The sequence below is a fragment of the Notolabrus celidotus genome, chromosome 15 (genome assembly GCF_009762535.1).
Source record: "Notolabrus celidotus isolate fNotCel1 chromosome 15, fNotCel1.pri, whole genome shotgun sequence".
Classification (NCBI taxonomy): Eukaryota; Metazoa; Chordata; class Actinopteri; order Labriformes; family Labridae; genus Notolabrus; species Notolabrus celidotus.
Window position 1 is genome coordinate 18,500,383 of NC_048286.1, and position 16,270 is coordinate 18,516,652.

Below are 16,270 nucleotides of genomic sequence, written 5' to 3' on the forward strand. Positions count from 1 at the left end.
TCTCTGGATAATGAGTGGTAGGGTAAAGACTGGAAGGGGGGGAGGCAGGAGTGAAGATCTGACTCATGTCTCATATGACTTGAGATTAAGCCTGGGAATGTGGTTATTGCTTTTCTTGGTCACTTATTTCACTTTAGATTTTCCTCCTTGTAGCGGCACGGAACTGTTGGTTTCATTTAATCATCCATTGATCTTTTTGCTAGGCTTATTATGTATTTCTTTATTTGTTTTGAGGTTTCAGTTTAAAGTTCTTCCTTATGTGGATTAGAAATGATTAGATTAGATCAGGTCACATTTCCGGGTCCTTGTAGGGAAATGTGGGATGCTTTTGAACTCTAGAACTGATGACAGACTTTCAATTTTCTGTAAACTATGATGGAAGGTATGAAAGACAGAAGACAACGTGACATGTTTTTCTTTCTTTTTGAATATTTACACTTCCATAAACTGCATACAATGCACCCTAGAGTTACACCATGAAGGACAAGTGCCACAGAGGACCTGTCCTTGTTAATGTTGATTATAGTGATCAAGGGAGCAAGGCTTTTGTCTTTCGTCTGAAAACGATCCTGTTTATGTCGGAACACGCAGAGCAGACTTGAACTTTGACTAAGCATTGCACATAACTTTAAAGCGCTCAAAGTGTCTATGATTTATTTTCCCACCTGATCTCATCTGTTGTCCTATTTCCTCTGTATATTTGTTAAAAGCTGGATTTAACTGTGTCTTTGCTGTTGGAAGAACAGTTTCCAGGAAAAGCATGAAGCTGGCCCAGATGTCAGCTTAGAGGAGCTTTGTATGCGTAGCTGGGCTTGTTCCACCTCTCTCTCTCTCTCTCTCTCTCTCTCTCTCTCTCTCTCTCTCTCTCTCTCCCTCTCTCTCTCTCTCTCCCTCTCTCTCTCCCTCTCTCTCTCTTTCTCTCTCTCTCTTTCTCACACACACACTCTCACTTTCTCTCACACACTTCCTGAGGTTTTGTATGCATAGCTGTACTCTCTTGTGAACAGAGCTTACTGGTATTAACCCAGTTTCACTTTTCACGCACCAAGGCCCTTTCCTAGGGGAGCAGCCTTGTGGGATAGAAAGAGAAATGGAAGAGGCAGGACGGATGAAGTGAGGGAGTGAGAATACTTGTATGAATGTCAGGGCCTTTTCATCTGATCTGAAACAAAAAGAGAATTCTCCCTAAGTGGTTTCCTAGGAAACTGTGCTGAATGAAAGTCTGGTGCCAACTAAAAAAAGGTCGCCATGGGAGGTGACCTCCCACGTATCTGTAACTGTTAATGTCTGGTTGAAGGCATTTCCATCTTCACATAAAACTTTGGTAAAATCATGTGTAAACCTGTCCAGTAGTATCAGAGCTATTTATTATAACTCTTATAAATTTGAGCCTTGATTGGTTTGAAGTTTTGTAAGCTTGATCAACAGCTGCTCTTATTGTCATCTTTCAGATCACATGCTTGACTAAAAAGTCATTATTCATCCAGGTGTCTCATGTTTATTTTTGTCTGTGTCCTTCCCCAGGTGCAGCTGAGCCAGGAGTGCATGCGTGCCATGATGAGGATGACTTACTGTCCTCACTGCCGCAGCATGGCCTCGGCCAGACCTTGTGCGAACTACTGCAGCAACGTCATGAAGGGCTGTCTGGCCAACCAAGCTGACCTCAACACCGAGTGGAGGCATCTGGCAGGTGGGCAGCACGCACACATTCACACGTACATCCGCTTCAGCCATATGTTTGCTTAGAGGTTCACCCAGCACATGGTGTTACTCACTGCACTGCATACATAAGAACTGCTCTACTAGTGTACCTCCTCTGAAACCTTTCATACGTTAATCATAAAGAATGTTCTCCTGTCTTTGCAGAAACAATGATGCAGGTGGCTGATCGCTTTGATGGCTCGTCTGGTGTGGAAAGTGTGGTCCTTTCTCTTCCCTCTCGCATATCAGAGGCCATGTATACCATGATGGAGAATATAGAGACTGTCAACAGCAAGGTCAGAACACAAATGAATGCATACATGCATCTGTGTAGCTTTTGTTTTTATACAAACACAAGATACTTGTGCCCTAACACAAAGGATAAGTACTCAGTGAACTGCTGCCACCTTTACAAGGCTCTGTTATTGCAAGCTCAAGGTACTGACAGTGATGACACTACCTACCATATTACTTGGCTACTGATGGCCCACACCCCCTGATCTTAGATAAAGATTGGCAGCAAGATACAACACATTAACTGGGTCAACAAGTAGACCCCTCCCTTCACCAGTGTTTAGGGACGTTTGGCCTACAACACCTCTGGGAGGCTCGAAACAGTTAGATCCCAGAACCCCCCTCCATGCCACCTCTCACTACCAATCATATGCAACGGGGAAAAGATGAGAGAGAAACAGAGAGAAGAGTCTGCAGAGTGATGTATGAATGAGGACAGGGAAGGAAGGTAGAGCCAGGAAGAGTTGCCTGTTTGGGCTAAAACTCAACACATCTGGGTAAAACTGTACGCTCTACCTCCACCTACTCCTCCCTTTTTATGAGGAAAGCAAGCAGAGAGAAGAAAGCGATTTTAAAAAATAGAGAATAGTTTGTAGAAAGAAAAGACAGGGAAAGCAGAGCCAGATCAAGAAGCCTGTTTGAGCTAGAGCTCACTCCATCCCGGATTGTACGCTTTATCTCCCCTACTCCCCCTCTTTCTCACCCATTTTCATTTATGCTCCTAATTGGCATTATTTATCCTAATCCACATCCACTAACCTGTTTATACTGTTACAATTACAATTACTGCTACTAATTAAGATGGACACACTATTTCTAGTGCATTAAAAATATGTGAAGATTTTCAGACTCAATCAAAATCTTACAAACATAAATAAATATCCTGATATGCCCCTTGCATCAAGTTCATTAGACAGTCCTGATTACAAACTATATCTGGATTATGCTGCCCAGTCGTGGAATCAGTTGGCTCACAGTTGAAAGGTTGGTAGTTTAATCCCAGCTCACATAGTCAACATGTCATAATGCCCTTGGGCCAGACACTGAACTCTGATTTGCTCCCAGTGGCCCAGCCAACGGTGTATGACTGCGTATGAAATGGATTAGTCAGTGCTGGGCACTTTTCCATAGCATCCTCTGCCGTCAGTGTGTGAATGTCTGTGTGCATCCATATAATTAGATAACACAGTACAAAAACTCTAGTTAAAGAATGGAAGGCCTCCTCAGCACCAGTTTTATATTCATGGTAGACCTCTCTTGGTCAGCTTGCTGCCCTGGAAAGATTATCATACAGGCTTCTCGATAGGGTGGAGGAGTATGATTTGAAGTGGGGGCATTATCACTCATTTTTATTGTCTGACTGTTTCCAACTCAGAAAAGAGGAGAATGATTTCAGTTTAAGTACAATAATGATGTAAGCAATTGTTGGAATACTGTGGTACAAATCAACAAGAAACGCTGTCAAATTTTAAGCTGTCTGTGCATCTGTTTTTATTTATTTATTTCTATATGTGTGTATGTAATTGTATTGTGTTTATTTTAGTTCTAGGTGGTCTTTGGCATTCAGGGTGCCACTGCTTGTTTATGCTTGTTCACTGTGAAAATAACAACAAAAAACTATGAATCATAAAAAAACAGAATACACAGTAGGGGAGAACAGGGTTGGTTGTCACACTTTTTACTGCTTTGATGATTGCTCATCATCAAAACATCTTTCAATAGTCATTCCTACATTAAATTAAAGCTTAAGGTGTTGGCTTGAAATGTGTATGCGCTCAAGTAGCCTTATCAAACTCATCACACCCAAAGCCCGGACCTCCTTTGGTCGCACCTCCTTCCAGTTTTCCGCTGCAAATGACTGGAATCACCTGCAACAATCCCTAAAGCTGACCTCGCTCATTCCACTCGCCACTTTCAAAAAACTAATACACCCCATAATTCAACATCACTGCACTTGCTTTTAAATTGCTTTTAAGTTGTTCACTGCTTTCATATGTTTGTATTGTATTGTTCTGTCTCTAGGTTTCTCTGTATGTCCTCTCTGTTTTTTGTTTTGTCTTTTATTTATTGTCATGCCACCTGTGTTGCCTTCTCGCCCAGGTCGTTATTGCAAATGAGAATTGGTTCTCAATTAACTCACCTGGTTAAATAAAGGTTAAATAAAATAAAATAGAATAAATGTATCCCTCTCATTTTCCAACTCATTGTAACAAAGACGCAATTAACTATCAAAGACACTCTGACACATTGTGACAACCAACCCCATCACGGGGATGGTTGTCACACACTATGGGGTTGTTTGTCACAATGGTATTTCAATGGGAAAATTATTTTAAAAAAGGCAAGAAGACAGAACTAAATGTGAAAGTTTAATTGCACTGACAAGTGATCGACCTACATAACTTAATGCATTTTAACATAAAATGAGCAAGGAACATGAACAGGAAACACATCTTTAGGCCAGCCTATATAACAACATAAAGAACAAAACAAACAGGCCGAACAATAATGGCCTACTCAACTAGGCTACACGCAGTCACTGCCTGAGTTACAAAAATGAAGGGTCTGCACATTCCAACTAATTTCACCATGATGCATGATTTTGCCAACATAGGGGTTGGTTGTTACATGTGACAACCAGCCCCAAAGAGAATGTGACGACCAACCCCAACTGAAAATTTTTGCCAGCATCAAAGCTCACAACCATCTAACAACTACTAAGCTAGCTAATAAAAATCTAAACTATAGCTTTCCCCTCACACTTTGTAAGGGTAACACTTGTTTTGTTATAAACCCATCGTTTAAAAGCCTAGAAGAAAAATACTGAGGAGCTGAATATTTACAATTTGACATGAAAAACACAAAAAGTCCTCTCACCTCAAGTTCAGCTGTCTTACTCCAGAGAAGACTATGTAGGTGAGCTCTGATCCTAATTCTGGAAATGTCCATACCCCAATTTGAGAGACAGTGCCCTCTGGTGGCGAAATATAACGAGTGTGCCAACCAACCCGTGTGACAACCAACCCCGTTCTCCCCTACAGTACAAGTTGATGTGGTGGCCTTTTAGATAAAGTGATTGAGGTAGATGTCATGTTAACATTTTGCTGAGAATAATGACATAAGGTCAAAAATATTCACTGATATAAAAGTATATTCTCAAAAAAACCTCAAACAGGTGTGCTGTAAACTGCAACAAAATGTAGTGACAGGTGAAAACATCCATTCCCCAGCTGTGACAGCTTCTAGTTGCACCTAAATAAGTACATTGAATAAGTACAAGAAAGTACATTTTTTTCCCTCCTTGAGTGAAGTCAATCAAAGTTCAAATGGAAAATATATCTATCTGTCACACTTTTTTTTTTAAAGTCCCTCCTAATAGCTTATGTAGCCAGTCAACTGTCACTCAAATCAGTTCAAAGCACACCCACGTAGTCCCACTGAAGCAGATTAGCTGGTTGTTGCATATTTAGTCATGAATATTTTATACTATAGACAAATACTAAAGATTTGAAACCAACTTTTCAGAGGACTAAAATATTCATATCATCCACCGCAGCAAAATAAAAAAGAAGCAAGGAAGTCAGAAATAATTACAGTTTCAATGCTAATGCGTAAACAGATACACACACTCTACCATCAGCTCAGAGGCCATTCCCCTCCGACTATGCTGCATAATTTCCTCCACACTATTTTTCTTATTTGTTCGTACATTTAACACCTTTCCAACCGCTAAATTAATTCATTGCGAAGCACGACACACCTGGTTTGAAATAAAAGGATGTGAGTCATAACAGAACCTGCAGGCCAAGCGTTTACTTCACTGTTTAATGGGCTTTGAGCAACAGTTTTATTTGATCCGTAAAGTCGTTTGGTCAAGGTGGAAAATGGTATAGAGAGTGAGAGAAAAGACAAGGCTTCCTCTGTGTTGGTTTGCCGTTAAAGAGCCTGTCTGGCTGAGGTTAACCATGGCCTGGCAGACTGCCTCAGACCTGGTTCACAAGTGTGATCACACACAGCTTGTGATCTTCATCTGCAGGATAAAGAGCGTGTTGATCCCACACAAGTCAATGGTTTCTGTGGTATAATATCATGGACGACACTGTGCAGGAGGGATTATCTCTAATTTACATAATCTCTCATCAAACCATATGTTGTGTTACATAATTTTCCCACAAAGACTTACAAAACACAGAAAGACAAACTGCAGTATGCATAATTAAAAGTGCTTTCAGGCTATACAGCACCCTGCGACGTATAAACAAGAACAAACTCTACTGTGAACCAAACAACTATTCTGACTTCTACTGACAGACATGAGTAGAAGCTTAAGACAGGATTATTTTAAAGTTATATGTGAAGGTTCAAAGGCTCGCGGCTCCTCTAAGCAGGCCAGATTGGATGACAGATTGACTGCAGTCTAACTGTATTCCCTGGGCTCCATTTATAAAATGTAAGCCCTGTAGGGACAAGTTGTGCTTTCTGAGCTGTGGATCATTCTGCTGCAGTAACGCAGTGATTGACTCTCGGGGTCAACAAGTCCCACTTGTCACTGTTGGTTTTCAAAGGTAGAGATTTGTGTGTATTAATGCGCTCAAAGCTTCTCTTCGTACTTACAGACTTAGAGTTGATCCAACAAATTGAAAATGGTTTGCTGATGCAGTTTGAGTATGGATTTATAAGAGTCGTTTCACAGAGCTAGTTCAAGGTTTTAGACTTTAGTCCTGTTACTCCAGCACCTACAAAGATTCTGAGTATTTACTGAACTAAAGTCAGAAGGTATCATTCATAGAGCAAGTCTGGAGCCTTTGCACTTCATGTCACCAGCTGTAGAGGGATCAAATACATCTGTTTTGGACCTCACAGTGTTTGGAAAGATGAGTGAAACAAAGCAGTTCAGTTCCTTCTTTTGCCCTTTTGTCAGCACTCTTTCACTCGTTACGCTTTTGTTTCACATATGTGCCTCTCTTTCTTTCATCCCAGCTGTTCCAGGCATGTGGCAACCTCAGAGAGGGAGGAACCGGCAGCACAGGAGTGGAAGAAATCCTGAAGAGAGGAAAGGTCACTGTGGAGGACAAGCTGGGATCTAGCAAAATGGACAAACTGGTTAGTGCTTTTTCCCCTACTGAATCCATGTCCTTGTTATTGCTCTCTGAGGGTCCACTAAGTGATTCTGCATGATGCAGGAACCATTGGTCATCATGGCCTGTTAAACCCCTTTTGCTGTTCATTTCACCTTTACACAGATGACCATGGAGTGACTGGGTGTGAGTGATTGCTTGGATGGATGAATGAGCCCTGAAGTTGGTTAATAGAGAAGCAGACTTTTTCTGACTCTCCTGTTTGAGTCTGCCGTTTTTACTGTGATGTTACATAAAGTCTTAATGCTCATGTATCTGCTCTGTTTAATCCTGCATCAGGTGTCCGATGTAACCATGAGACTGAGGGACATGCAGCCATACTGGATTTCTCTCCCAGGTATTCTCTGCAGTGACAGAGTGGCCACAGGAACAGGGGCTGAGGATAAGTGCTGGAACGGCATGAGTCGTGCCAGGTAGGAATCATACACCGCCACAGAATTCTTTTTCTAAACAACATATTACAATAGGAAAAATGGCTGTGAGAACTTACACCATCTGATTACAATATGATGGTAGCAACATTGGCCATCAAATATTATATTCTATAATACATAAATTCTTTTGTCATGAATATTGATTTGAAAGCTTTATATAAAAACTACAGTACATTTTGAGATAAACATTTCTCTTTTTTATGACTTGTTCATGAGCTCATGGTCGCTTATGTTAAAAAGCTGTACATATATTTTGCTGTGTTTATATGTAATATTAGTATTATATATGTAGCATTATTATAATCATTATTTAACAACATTTATTTATCTTATTTATGTATTTATTTCCTGTATTTATATGATCTTTTAAACCTAAACTGATTTTTTATTTTGCTTTCTACCCTTATTTATTTTATTAATTTTACTGTATTGATTTTTTTTCTATTTTTGAGTATATTTTACGATCATGTCTTTTATCATTTTACCCATTTCTGTTGTTTTCTGTCTCTGTTCTTTTGTGGAGCACTTTGGGCTGCATGCATATATTTATGAAAGGTGCTATATAAATAAAGTTGAGTTGAGTATAAAGATAATAATAAATGATAAATAATACATTTTATTTATATAGCGCTTTTCACAGAACTCAAAGACACTTCACAAATAAAGATGTGGTTCGAACTGCGAATGGTTCTAATGATTCTGTCAAGTGATATCAAACCAAAGCAATGAAGAGAGCACATTGAGGTAACTCGATTAAAAAAGCAGAAAATGCCGAAAAAAGTTAGAATCAAACTTAAAATTCAACTCCTTAGCACGGTTGATTTAATATAAACATTTACTCACATTAGCCTATTGCACATTTTTGTACATGTTGTTTCAAAATTGTAATATTGAGTTACATTACTTGTTTTTGTTACAGTTTAGATAACTGTTGTCTACACTTGTAGTCTTTTGCTGGTCAGTTCTCTTTAAAGCTTTGAACTGTACTCATCTGCATGAGCGTAGCTGTAGAAGTAAAGTGTATAATGGTTTGAATAAGGGTTAGGAATTCAATTACAAGAAAAAAAGGTCTACACTCTGACCAATTGGCATCAGTTCTATTATTATGATTGTTATATTACTTATATGTCTAGGCTGGGGGGATTTCTTGTATATGCACACATTGGTTGGCCTTCTAAGTCTGCACTTAGACTAAAACACTGGCCTGTGCTTATTTACAGGTCTATTTTAGTTCTTCTCCCTTCATACCTCATAACTCGAATCAGACAGAAGAGTACATGAACATATAATCTATGATCACATGAACTTCTCTTACTGTCTGTTCTAAAGGTCAGAGCTGAACTGGGGAAAATGTATTTCAGTTTGCTGCAAACAAATTACAGAAAGACTTGAAACTTCAGGTCCTCGTCTCATTGGATGCTTTTAAGACATTTTTGAATGACTTGGAGGCAGACATGTCAGGCTGTAGATGTTCTGTCTGATACATTTATGATAGCAGTCTACTTATTTTATTGGTTATTCTATGTTTTTAATGTTTTATAATCAACCTTCTTGCATTGCATTTGCAAGTATGGCAGCTCTTTGTAGGAAACTACCAGTCTGTCTTGTCCAGGACACTCTTGAAAAGAAATGAAGAGTTCATTTGCAAAAACAGATATCTCAGTTTTTATAAATTTTCAAAAAACACATTTCCTTTTAATATAAATTTTTAACAAAGTTACATTTTTAAGATACTGCTAATTAGTAATGTCATTTTGACTTTGTAAAAGCCACCCAACTTCAATTGATTGTTAATGCCTAAAGCTAGTAATAGAAAAAATGTTTTTTTATTTTGTATTTTTATTTTTTAAAAGTGAGGTATCTGTTTTTGCAAATGAACACTTCAAATGTAATTCTCAATGACTTACTCGGGGTAACACTTTTTAAAAAGATCAAGATTGAATAAAATCAGTGAATGAATGAATCTACAGTCATGGCCAAAAGTTTTGAGAATGACACAAATATTACATTTTCACAAAGTCTGCTGCTTCAGTGTTTTTAGGTGTTTTTGTCAGATGTTTCTATGGTATAATGAAATATAATTAGAAGCATTTCATAAGTATCAAAAGCTTTTATTGAGAATTACACAGAATTCATGCAATAAGTCAATATTTGCAGTGTTGACCCTTCTTTTTCAAGACCTCTGCAATTCTCCCTGGCATGCTGTCAATCAACTTCTGGACCAAATCCTGACTGATGGCAGTCCATTCTTGCATAATCAATGCTTGGAGTTTGTCAGAATTTGTGGGTTTTTGATTGTCCACCCGCCTCTTGAGGATTGACCACAAGTTCTCAATGGGATTAAGATCTGGGGAGTTTCCTGGCCAAGGGCCCGAAATCTTAATGTTTTGTTCCCCGAGCCATTTTGTTATGACTTTTGCTTTATGGCAAGGTGCTCCATCATGCTGGAAAAGGCATTCTTCCTCACCAAACTGCCCTTGGATGGTTGGGAGAAGTTGCTCTCGGAGGACGTTCTGGTACCATTCTTTATTCATGGCTGTGTTTTTAGGCAAGATTGTGAGAGAGCCCACTCCCTTGACCGAAAAGCAACCCCACACATGAATGGTCTCAGGATGCTTCACTGTTGGCAAGAGACAGGACCGATGGTAGCGCTCACCTCGTCTTCCCCGAACAAGCCTTCCTCCGGATGCCCCCAAACAATCACAAAGGGGATTCATCAGAGAAAATGACTTTACCCCAGTCCTCAGCAGTCCAGTCCCTGTACCTTCTGCAGAATATCAGTCTGTCCCTGATGTTTTTACTGGAGAGAAGTGGCTTCTTTGCTGCCCTCCTTGACACCAGGCCTTCCTCCAAAAGTCTTTGCCTCACTGTGCGTGCAGATGCACTCACACCTGCCTGCTGCCATTCCTGAGCAAGCTCTGTACTGGTGGTGGCCCGATCCCGCAGCTGTAACACCTTCAGGAGACGGTCCTGGCGCTTGCTGGACTTTCTTGGGGGCCCTGGAGCCTGTTTGGCAACAATTGAACCTCTCTCCTTGAAGTTCTTGATAATTCGATAGACGGTTGACTGAGGTGCAATCTTACTCGAGGGACTTTGCAATTAATTGCAGTTGAGCTGATCACTCCTCATAACATTCTTGAGTATATGCAAATTGCCATTATAAAAACTGAAACAGCAGACTTTGGGAAAATTAATAGTTGTGTCATTCTCAAAACTTTTGGCCATGACTGTACTATCGTGACAGTGGTTAGGGTTTTTAAAACTCCCTGTGAGGATTTTTTTAAGCTGGTAATGAAACAGACATATTTTTATTTTATATTTATATCAACGCCTCCATATGTGCTGCAAAAGCAAAAAATCAGCAGGAAGACTGATCATTTGTATGAGGTTATTTTTAGTATGTGAAGCTGCTGCTGGGGGAAAGGTGTCAGACAGAGTCATTAAGTCACATCAGGCTGCGACAAAAGCAGTTTTCTGTATTTTTCCATGATGAAAATTCAGTTAGTGATGTATATCACGGTTCAGAGGAAGGAGGATGAGATTTTTTGTTTAAAAAAACACTTCATACTCATGTTTAGGACATGGTCAGAAAAGACATGAAGGGTACCATTTTTTCCCCTGGGGGGGGGGCACCAAAATTGACACACCGGAAATTTACATACATGAGCTTTAAAGGCAGATGCAGTTCTATTTGCACCCATGCCCACTTTTGTTTGGTCAGCTAATGAAGTCTTCAGAGCTAAGGTTTTTACATAATCCTGGGAAATGATGGATATTTCATGTATTTTTCTGTCATTGCCACTTTTGGCCAGTGTTCGCAATTTGTTACAAAATATGACAAATACTCAACACAGCAATGAGATAAGATAATGAAAGATTTTAAAACATTTATTCATGTTTCCCAGGTACCTTCCAGAGGTGATAGGTGATGGCCTCGCCAGTCAGATCAACAACCCTGAGGTGGAAATCGACATCACCAAGCCAGACATGACGATACGGCAACAGATAATGCAGCTGAAGATCATGACACACCGCCTGAAGAATGCTCTCAATGGCCAGGATGTGGACTTTCAGGACACCAGTGAGTATTTACTTCTATCCCATAAGTTTATTATGAACGCGCAGAAGACAGTTCATGTTAGGGGATTCAGTGATGATTAAAAGCTTTCAAGAAGACCTCAATTAATGGAAATAAACAACTCTGTTCTGTTGTGCATAACTTGCAAAATGATGAGTAAGCCTGGAATTAAAATGAAGGTAAAATATGCTCTGTCTATTGAAGTGCCTTTGGGATTAATTGAGGTCATATTTTATCTCGTATGATTTAAGAAACACAGGGTGATGCTGTAGATAAAATCTTCAACCTTTTTCTCTGGAGCTACCTGGAAAGCCAAAACTCATTTTATTTGTTGCTAGTTTGAAAGCCCTATGTGCATGAGAAAGCCCTCGTAATACATTAGTTTTATCAATACACAGACACCACTGTTTGATAATGCCATGTATGTTCTATGGTTAAGCTCATGTTCTCTGTGTCTAGGTGATGATGTCAGCGGTTCCGGCAGCGGCTCGTGCGCTGACGAAATGTGCTCCCGAGGCACGCGCGTCATTCCCCAAGCCACTAACCGACCACTGCTCTACCCCTCTCCTCCTGAAAACAAAAAAGTGAAAGCCTCGGCCCATCAGAGCCTCCCCTGTGTCTCCATCTACCTGCTTCCACTGCTCATGCTGCTGCTGCGGCGATAATTGACCAGGGGTTCTACCAACTGGGACTGAGTTTGGGACACGTGGGGGGATTCGGGGAGAGTCTAAAAGGGGAAGGAAGGAGAAGCTGGGGGATTAGTTACTTTGCCAAAACTAAATAAGTATAAGGAAAACAACAACAACAACAACAACAAGAAAAAATCATTTGGATGGACCTCCTTTTGTTTTTTTGGAACAAAATGGAATAACGAGTGTTCATAAATGTTTTGGTTCTGCTCTTTTCTTTTGTTTCTCGCTATATTATGACACCTTTAGAGCTGGTCTTTTTTGCATCTTCTAATGTTTTTTTTTCTGGTGTTCGGGTTCTCTGAGATTATATCTGTACCTAAGACATGTGTAAGACTATATTGTTAACAGTATGTTGGTGTTGACACCATAGGGAGAGGGAGAATGGGGCTTTGCAGTGGCACTCAGATTCATGTTTGTTATTCCACTCCTTTAAAACAGCACTTGAGTTGAGTAGATTTATTTATTTATGAAGAACTAACAAAGGACTCCCCTCTCTTACATTGAGAAAAAAAAAGTACAGAAACCAAAAGTTTATATAAAATCAAACATTAGTGACTTTAAAGGAAGATAGTCTGGCGGCACGACCCAGCAGACCTCTTAATATCATCACACTTACTCACTTTCTCACGGCGAGAATGAGAGCCCTTGGCGTCAGCACTTTCCGCCATTTCACCGTGTAAGCTGTAATAATAACCGTGATCACATTCACACTGACATGATCATCCAATGCAGGAGTTACATGACCCGTGTGCCGCTCCTTCCATCCATCCATTCACCCATCCATCCATCCATCCATCCATCCATCCATCCATCCATCCATCCATCCATCCATCCATCCATCCATCCATCCATCCATCCATCCATCCACTCATCCCTACATAGCCCCCCCTGCTGAGGCAGATCTCTCCCTCCCTCTCTCTTACACCCCGCTGGCTGCGTGGGATCAACTTGAGAGTCTGGTGTTAGCAAAACACACGCTAGGCCGGGGCCAGGTCTCAGATGACAGCAGCTTCCCACTATAGAGCCCTGCATGTGGCGTGGGGGTGTCAGTTTAAGATTGCAGCAAAAGGATTGACGGTTCAGGATTTTGGAAGCATGTAGCGGAGCAGAAGTGTAAACAGAAGCAGAAACCCTCCTGCTGTCACATAGCGCTTTAATTCAGTTAATTTTTTATTTTTACATTAGAGCAAAATTTGATGCACATTATTCTGTGTTCTCCCTGCAAAGACCCGGTGCTCCTGTAATTTGCATCATAATTGCAACCAGCAGTGTCATCATTTTTTGTCTAATTGCAGCAATGATCCATAACACGGTACTAACCCACACCATGCACGTCTTTAAGTTGTACTGCTTTCTATGTCAGACACAAAAGTGTACATAGTATTCTTTTCTAGGAAAAAAAAAAAACAGCAATCAAATTTTACCACAGCCACATCATTGTATGCTTTAACTCTTGTTTCATTCATCATCTGTCACAGTGTATCAATATCTGCCTTCCATTCTTCTGCAATTTTACTATATCAGTGCCTCTTCCTCTCCCCCCCTAATCCCCCCCACTCCCTCCATCCTTCTCTCCCCCTCTCATCAGTTATAATGACCTTTAAAGCGTTCCTCCTGCTTCTACATGATGGCGAGGCAATATGACAATGACACAGTGCTTCATTACGTGTCAACCTTACTGGGGAATGTTTGTGGGAAACACAGTGTGAGGCTTTTCCTGATCAGAAGCTTGCTGGGGAGGAAACGCGCACCACATTTTTAATTCAAAGAAATGTCAAAGCTCTCATTCGAGGACGCTGCGTGCAGGATGATGGGACAATGCTTGCAAGTGTGTTGCGTATGCGTATGAATGTGGGTCTTTGATTGGTATAGAGAACGAGGGAAGGACGGTAGAGCCTTTATAAATCTTGTTTGGACGGCAGAAATGAAATGTATTGAAATCTACTGGACTACATCATATGAGCGAGTGCTATTCAACTGACAGCAACAGGAGATTAGCATAGCTCGTTTATAAAATGGGATTTTCAACCTTCTACTGTAATAATTCCCTATATCTGTGTTGTATGTGACACATAAATTTAATATGGAGGACAGGAATGGACACGCTTTTTTGATGTACATCATCGCTCCAGTTGCTCGGTTGGACAATCCACTATAATCCATCTGATATCCGTTTTAACGCAGCAGATCCAATTAAACAGTTTGGGGGATCTGTCAAAGTTTCAGAAGCACATCTGTTACAAACTTAATTAATTACTGCTCCCAAGATCGGTGAAGTTGTTGTCAAATGTGTTACCTGACAGCATTTTTTGGATGGCATTTTCTTATGTTTGACATGCTTTATTAATGGATGCTGTGTGTATGTGTCTACATGCCTGTGTCTGTCTTCCTGTTAGTCCCCGGTAACAAAAATCCGCCTGTGACTGCCTCTGACACTTTGGGGTCAATTTTGAGATTGAACAAAAAAAAAAAAAATGATATGAGATGTTCCGATGGGACAAAAAAAAAAAAAGCATTTTGAGCAAAGAACAATTAGCAAGAGCGCTAAGTGAGTCCTCTTTTTGTGACTCTCTTGAAAAATCTGAATGTGAAAGTGCACATGGCGCCCTGCAAAGGATGAGAAGTGACTCCAACTGTGATGGTGACATTCCAAATCAAAGACCACTCCTAACTCACAACTTCAGTTTCAATGACTGCCTCACAATGTCATCGGCTGAAATTTGCACAACCCCCCCAACCCCGCCCCCCTTTTCTCTCTCTCATCCTTCACCTTTCGATCCCATTAATTTGTTGCTCACCCCTCCCCCTCCTTTTTATAAAACCTGCACTTTTATGAGGCCAAGAAATGGCATTGTCTGCACAAAGACATCACAAGATGGTCGATCAATAACGCGAGTCAACACCTTCCAGAAACGACTATTGATTGGAGATGTGTGTATGCAGATAGATATGGCCCAACAAGAGGTCTCCTATTCAACTGTGGTCAAACAGTGTAAACATAAAGCTGCTGTGTGTGATGAAGAGGAGGCAGGAGAGAGGGTTGTCCAGAGTGCTGATGGAGAGTCAGGCTGTGCATCCAAATCCTGCCCTTCTTCATCAGGTGGCTAAAATGCAAAGTTGGTTATCCCACCTTTGAGATAACAGCATTGTTCCACACCGAGTTGAATATGAGAGGAGTTTCTTAAAGGTGCCAATTTATGAGAAAAAAGTACTTTTAATTTTCTCGTTTTATTTACTTTGGTTGTGTTGTTAACAGAAATCTATGGAGAGTTTGTGCTTATGGAGAAGAAAGATGCCAGAAAGAGGTTGAAAAATACAAATGTCTCATTTGCTGTTGTACCTGAAATCTTGTGTCAATTATATACATTGTAAGATTTTCAACATGCCTGTGTCCTGCGTCTTTAATGCCCAACACGTGTGTGTTTGTGTATCATGGTGGAGGGAATTAGAGAAAGTCTGTTTTAAAGAAACATCTGGCATATCTTGAAAGGTCTTAAACCCACAAACTGTTTAACTCACACTAACAACATGCCGATCTGGCTTATTAGGAAAAGGAAGTGTCTGCTATTATACAGATTCTTCATCCAATCTGCCAAAGTTGTTTCCCAGAGTGCACCGGGGCACACTGCCACCTAAAAAATCCAATACTCCAAAAATGATGTCAGAGGTGACAGCTGCTGTCTTGAAAAGTCGCCACATATTCACAGCACACTAAGTGCTTTGTCTTGTTCTGGATGTACACAATGGAAAGATCATCCCCAGCGTGACGTTTTAACAAGGTGTACTTGACCATGATCCTAAGGGACACTGAAATCCCACACCAAACATACAGCTCTGCTTTATACAAAGTGCTTCAGATATGTAAATAGAAGCTAAGGACTTTGTGGTTCTTCAGCAGAGCTGCACTGTTTCCACATCTGTCATGAGGTTGTC

At 40.5% G+C, this 16,270-nt stretch overlaps 1 protein-coding gene across 2 annotated transcripts in view; it reads left to right on the forward strand.

Moving 5' to 3' along the window:
- The window catches only part of gpc1b (glypican 1b), a 106,142-nt gene extending 90,422 nt beyond the window's left edge, over positions 1–15,720 (forward strand). The window contains exons 8-13 of one of the 2 annotated variants that reach the window (XM_034703458.1): positions 1,525–1,690; positions 1,867–1,997; positions 6,976–7,098; positions 7,413–7,546; positions 11,473–11,648; positions 12,105–15,720. In XM_034703458.1, the coding sequence (XP_034559349.1) occupies positions 1,525–1,690; positions 1,867–1,997; positions 6,976–7,098; positions 7,413–7,546; positions 11,473–11,648; positions 12,105–12,310 (936 nt within the window). In that variant the 3' untranslated portion in view covers positions 12,311–15,720. The remainder of the gene's footprint in view (positions 1–1,524; positions 1,691–1,866; positions 1,998–6,975; positions 7,099–7,412; positions 7,547–11,472; positions 11,649–12,104) is intronic. The other variant, XM_034703459.1, reaches the window with a different exon arrangement.
- The last annotated feature ends 550 nt before the right edge of the window (positions 15,721–16,270 follow it).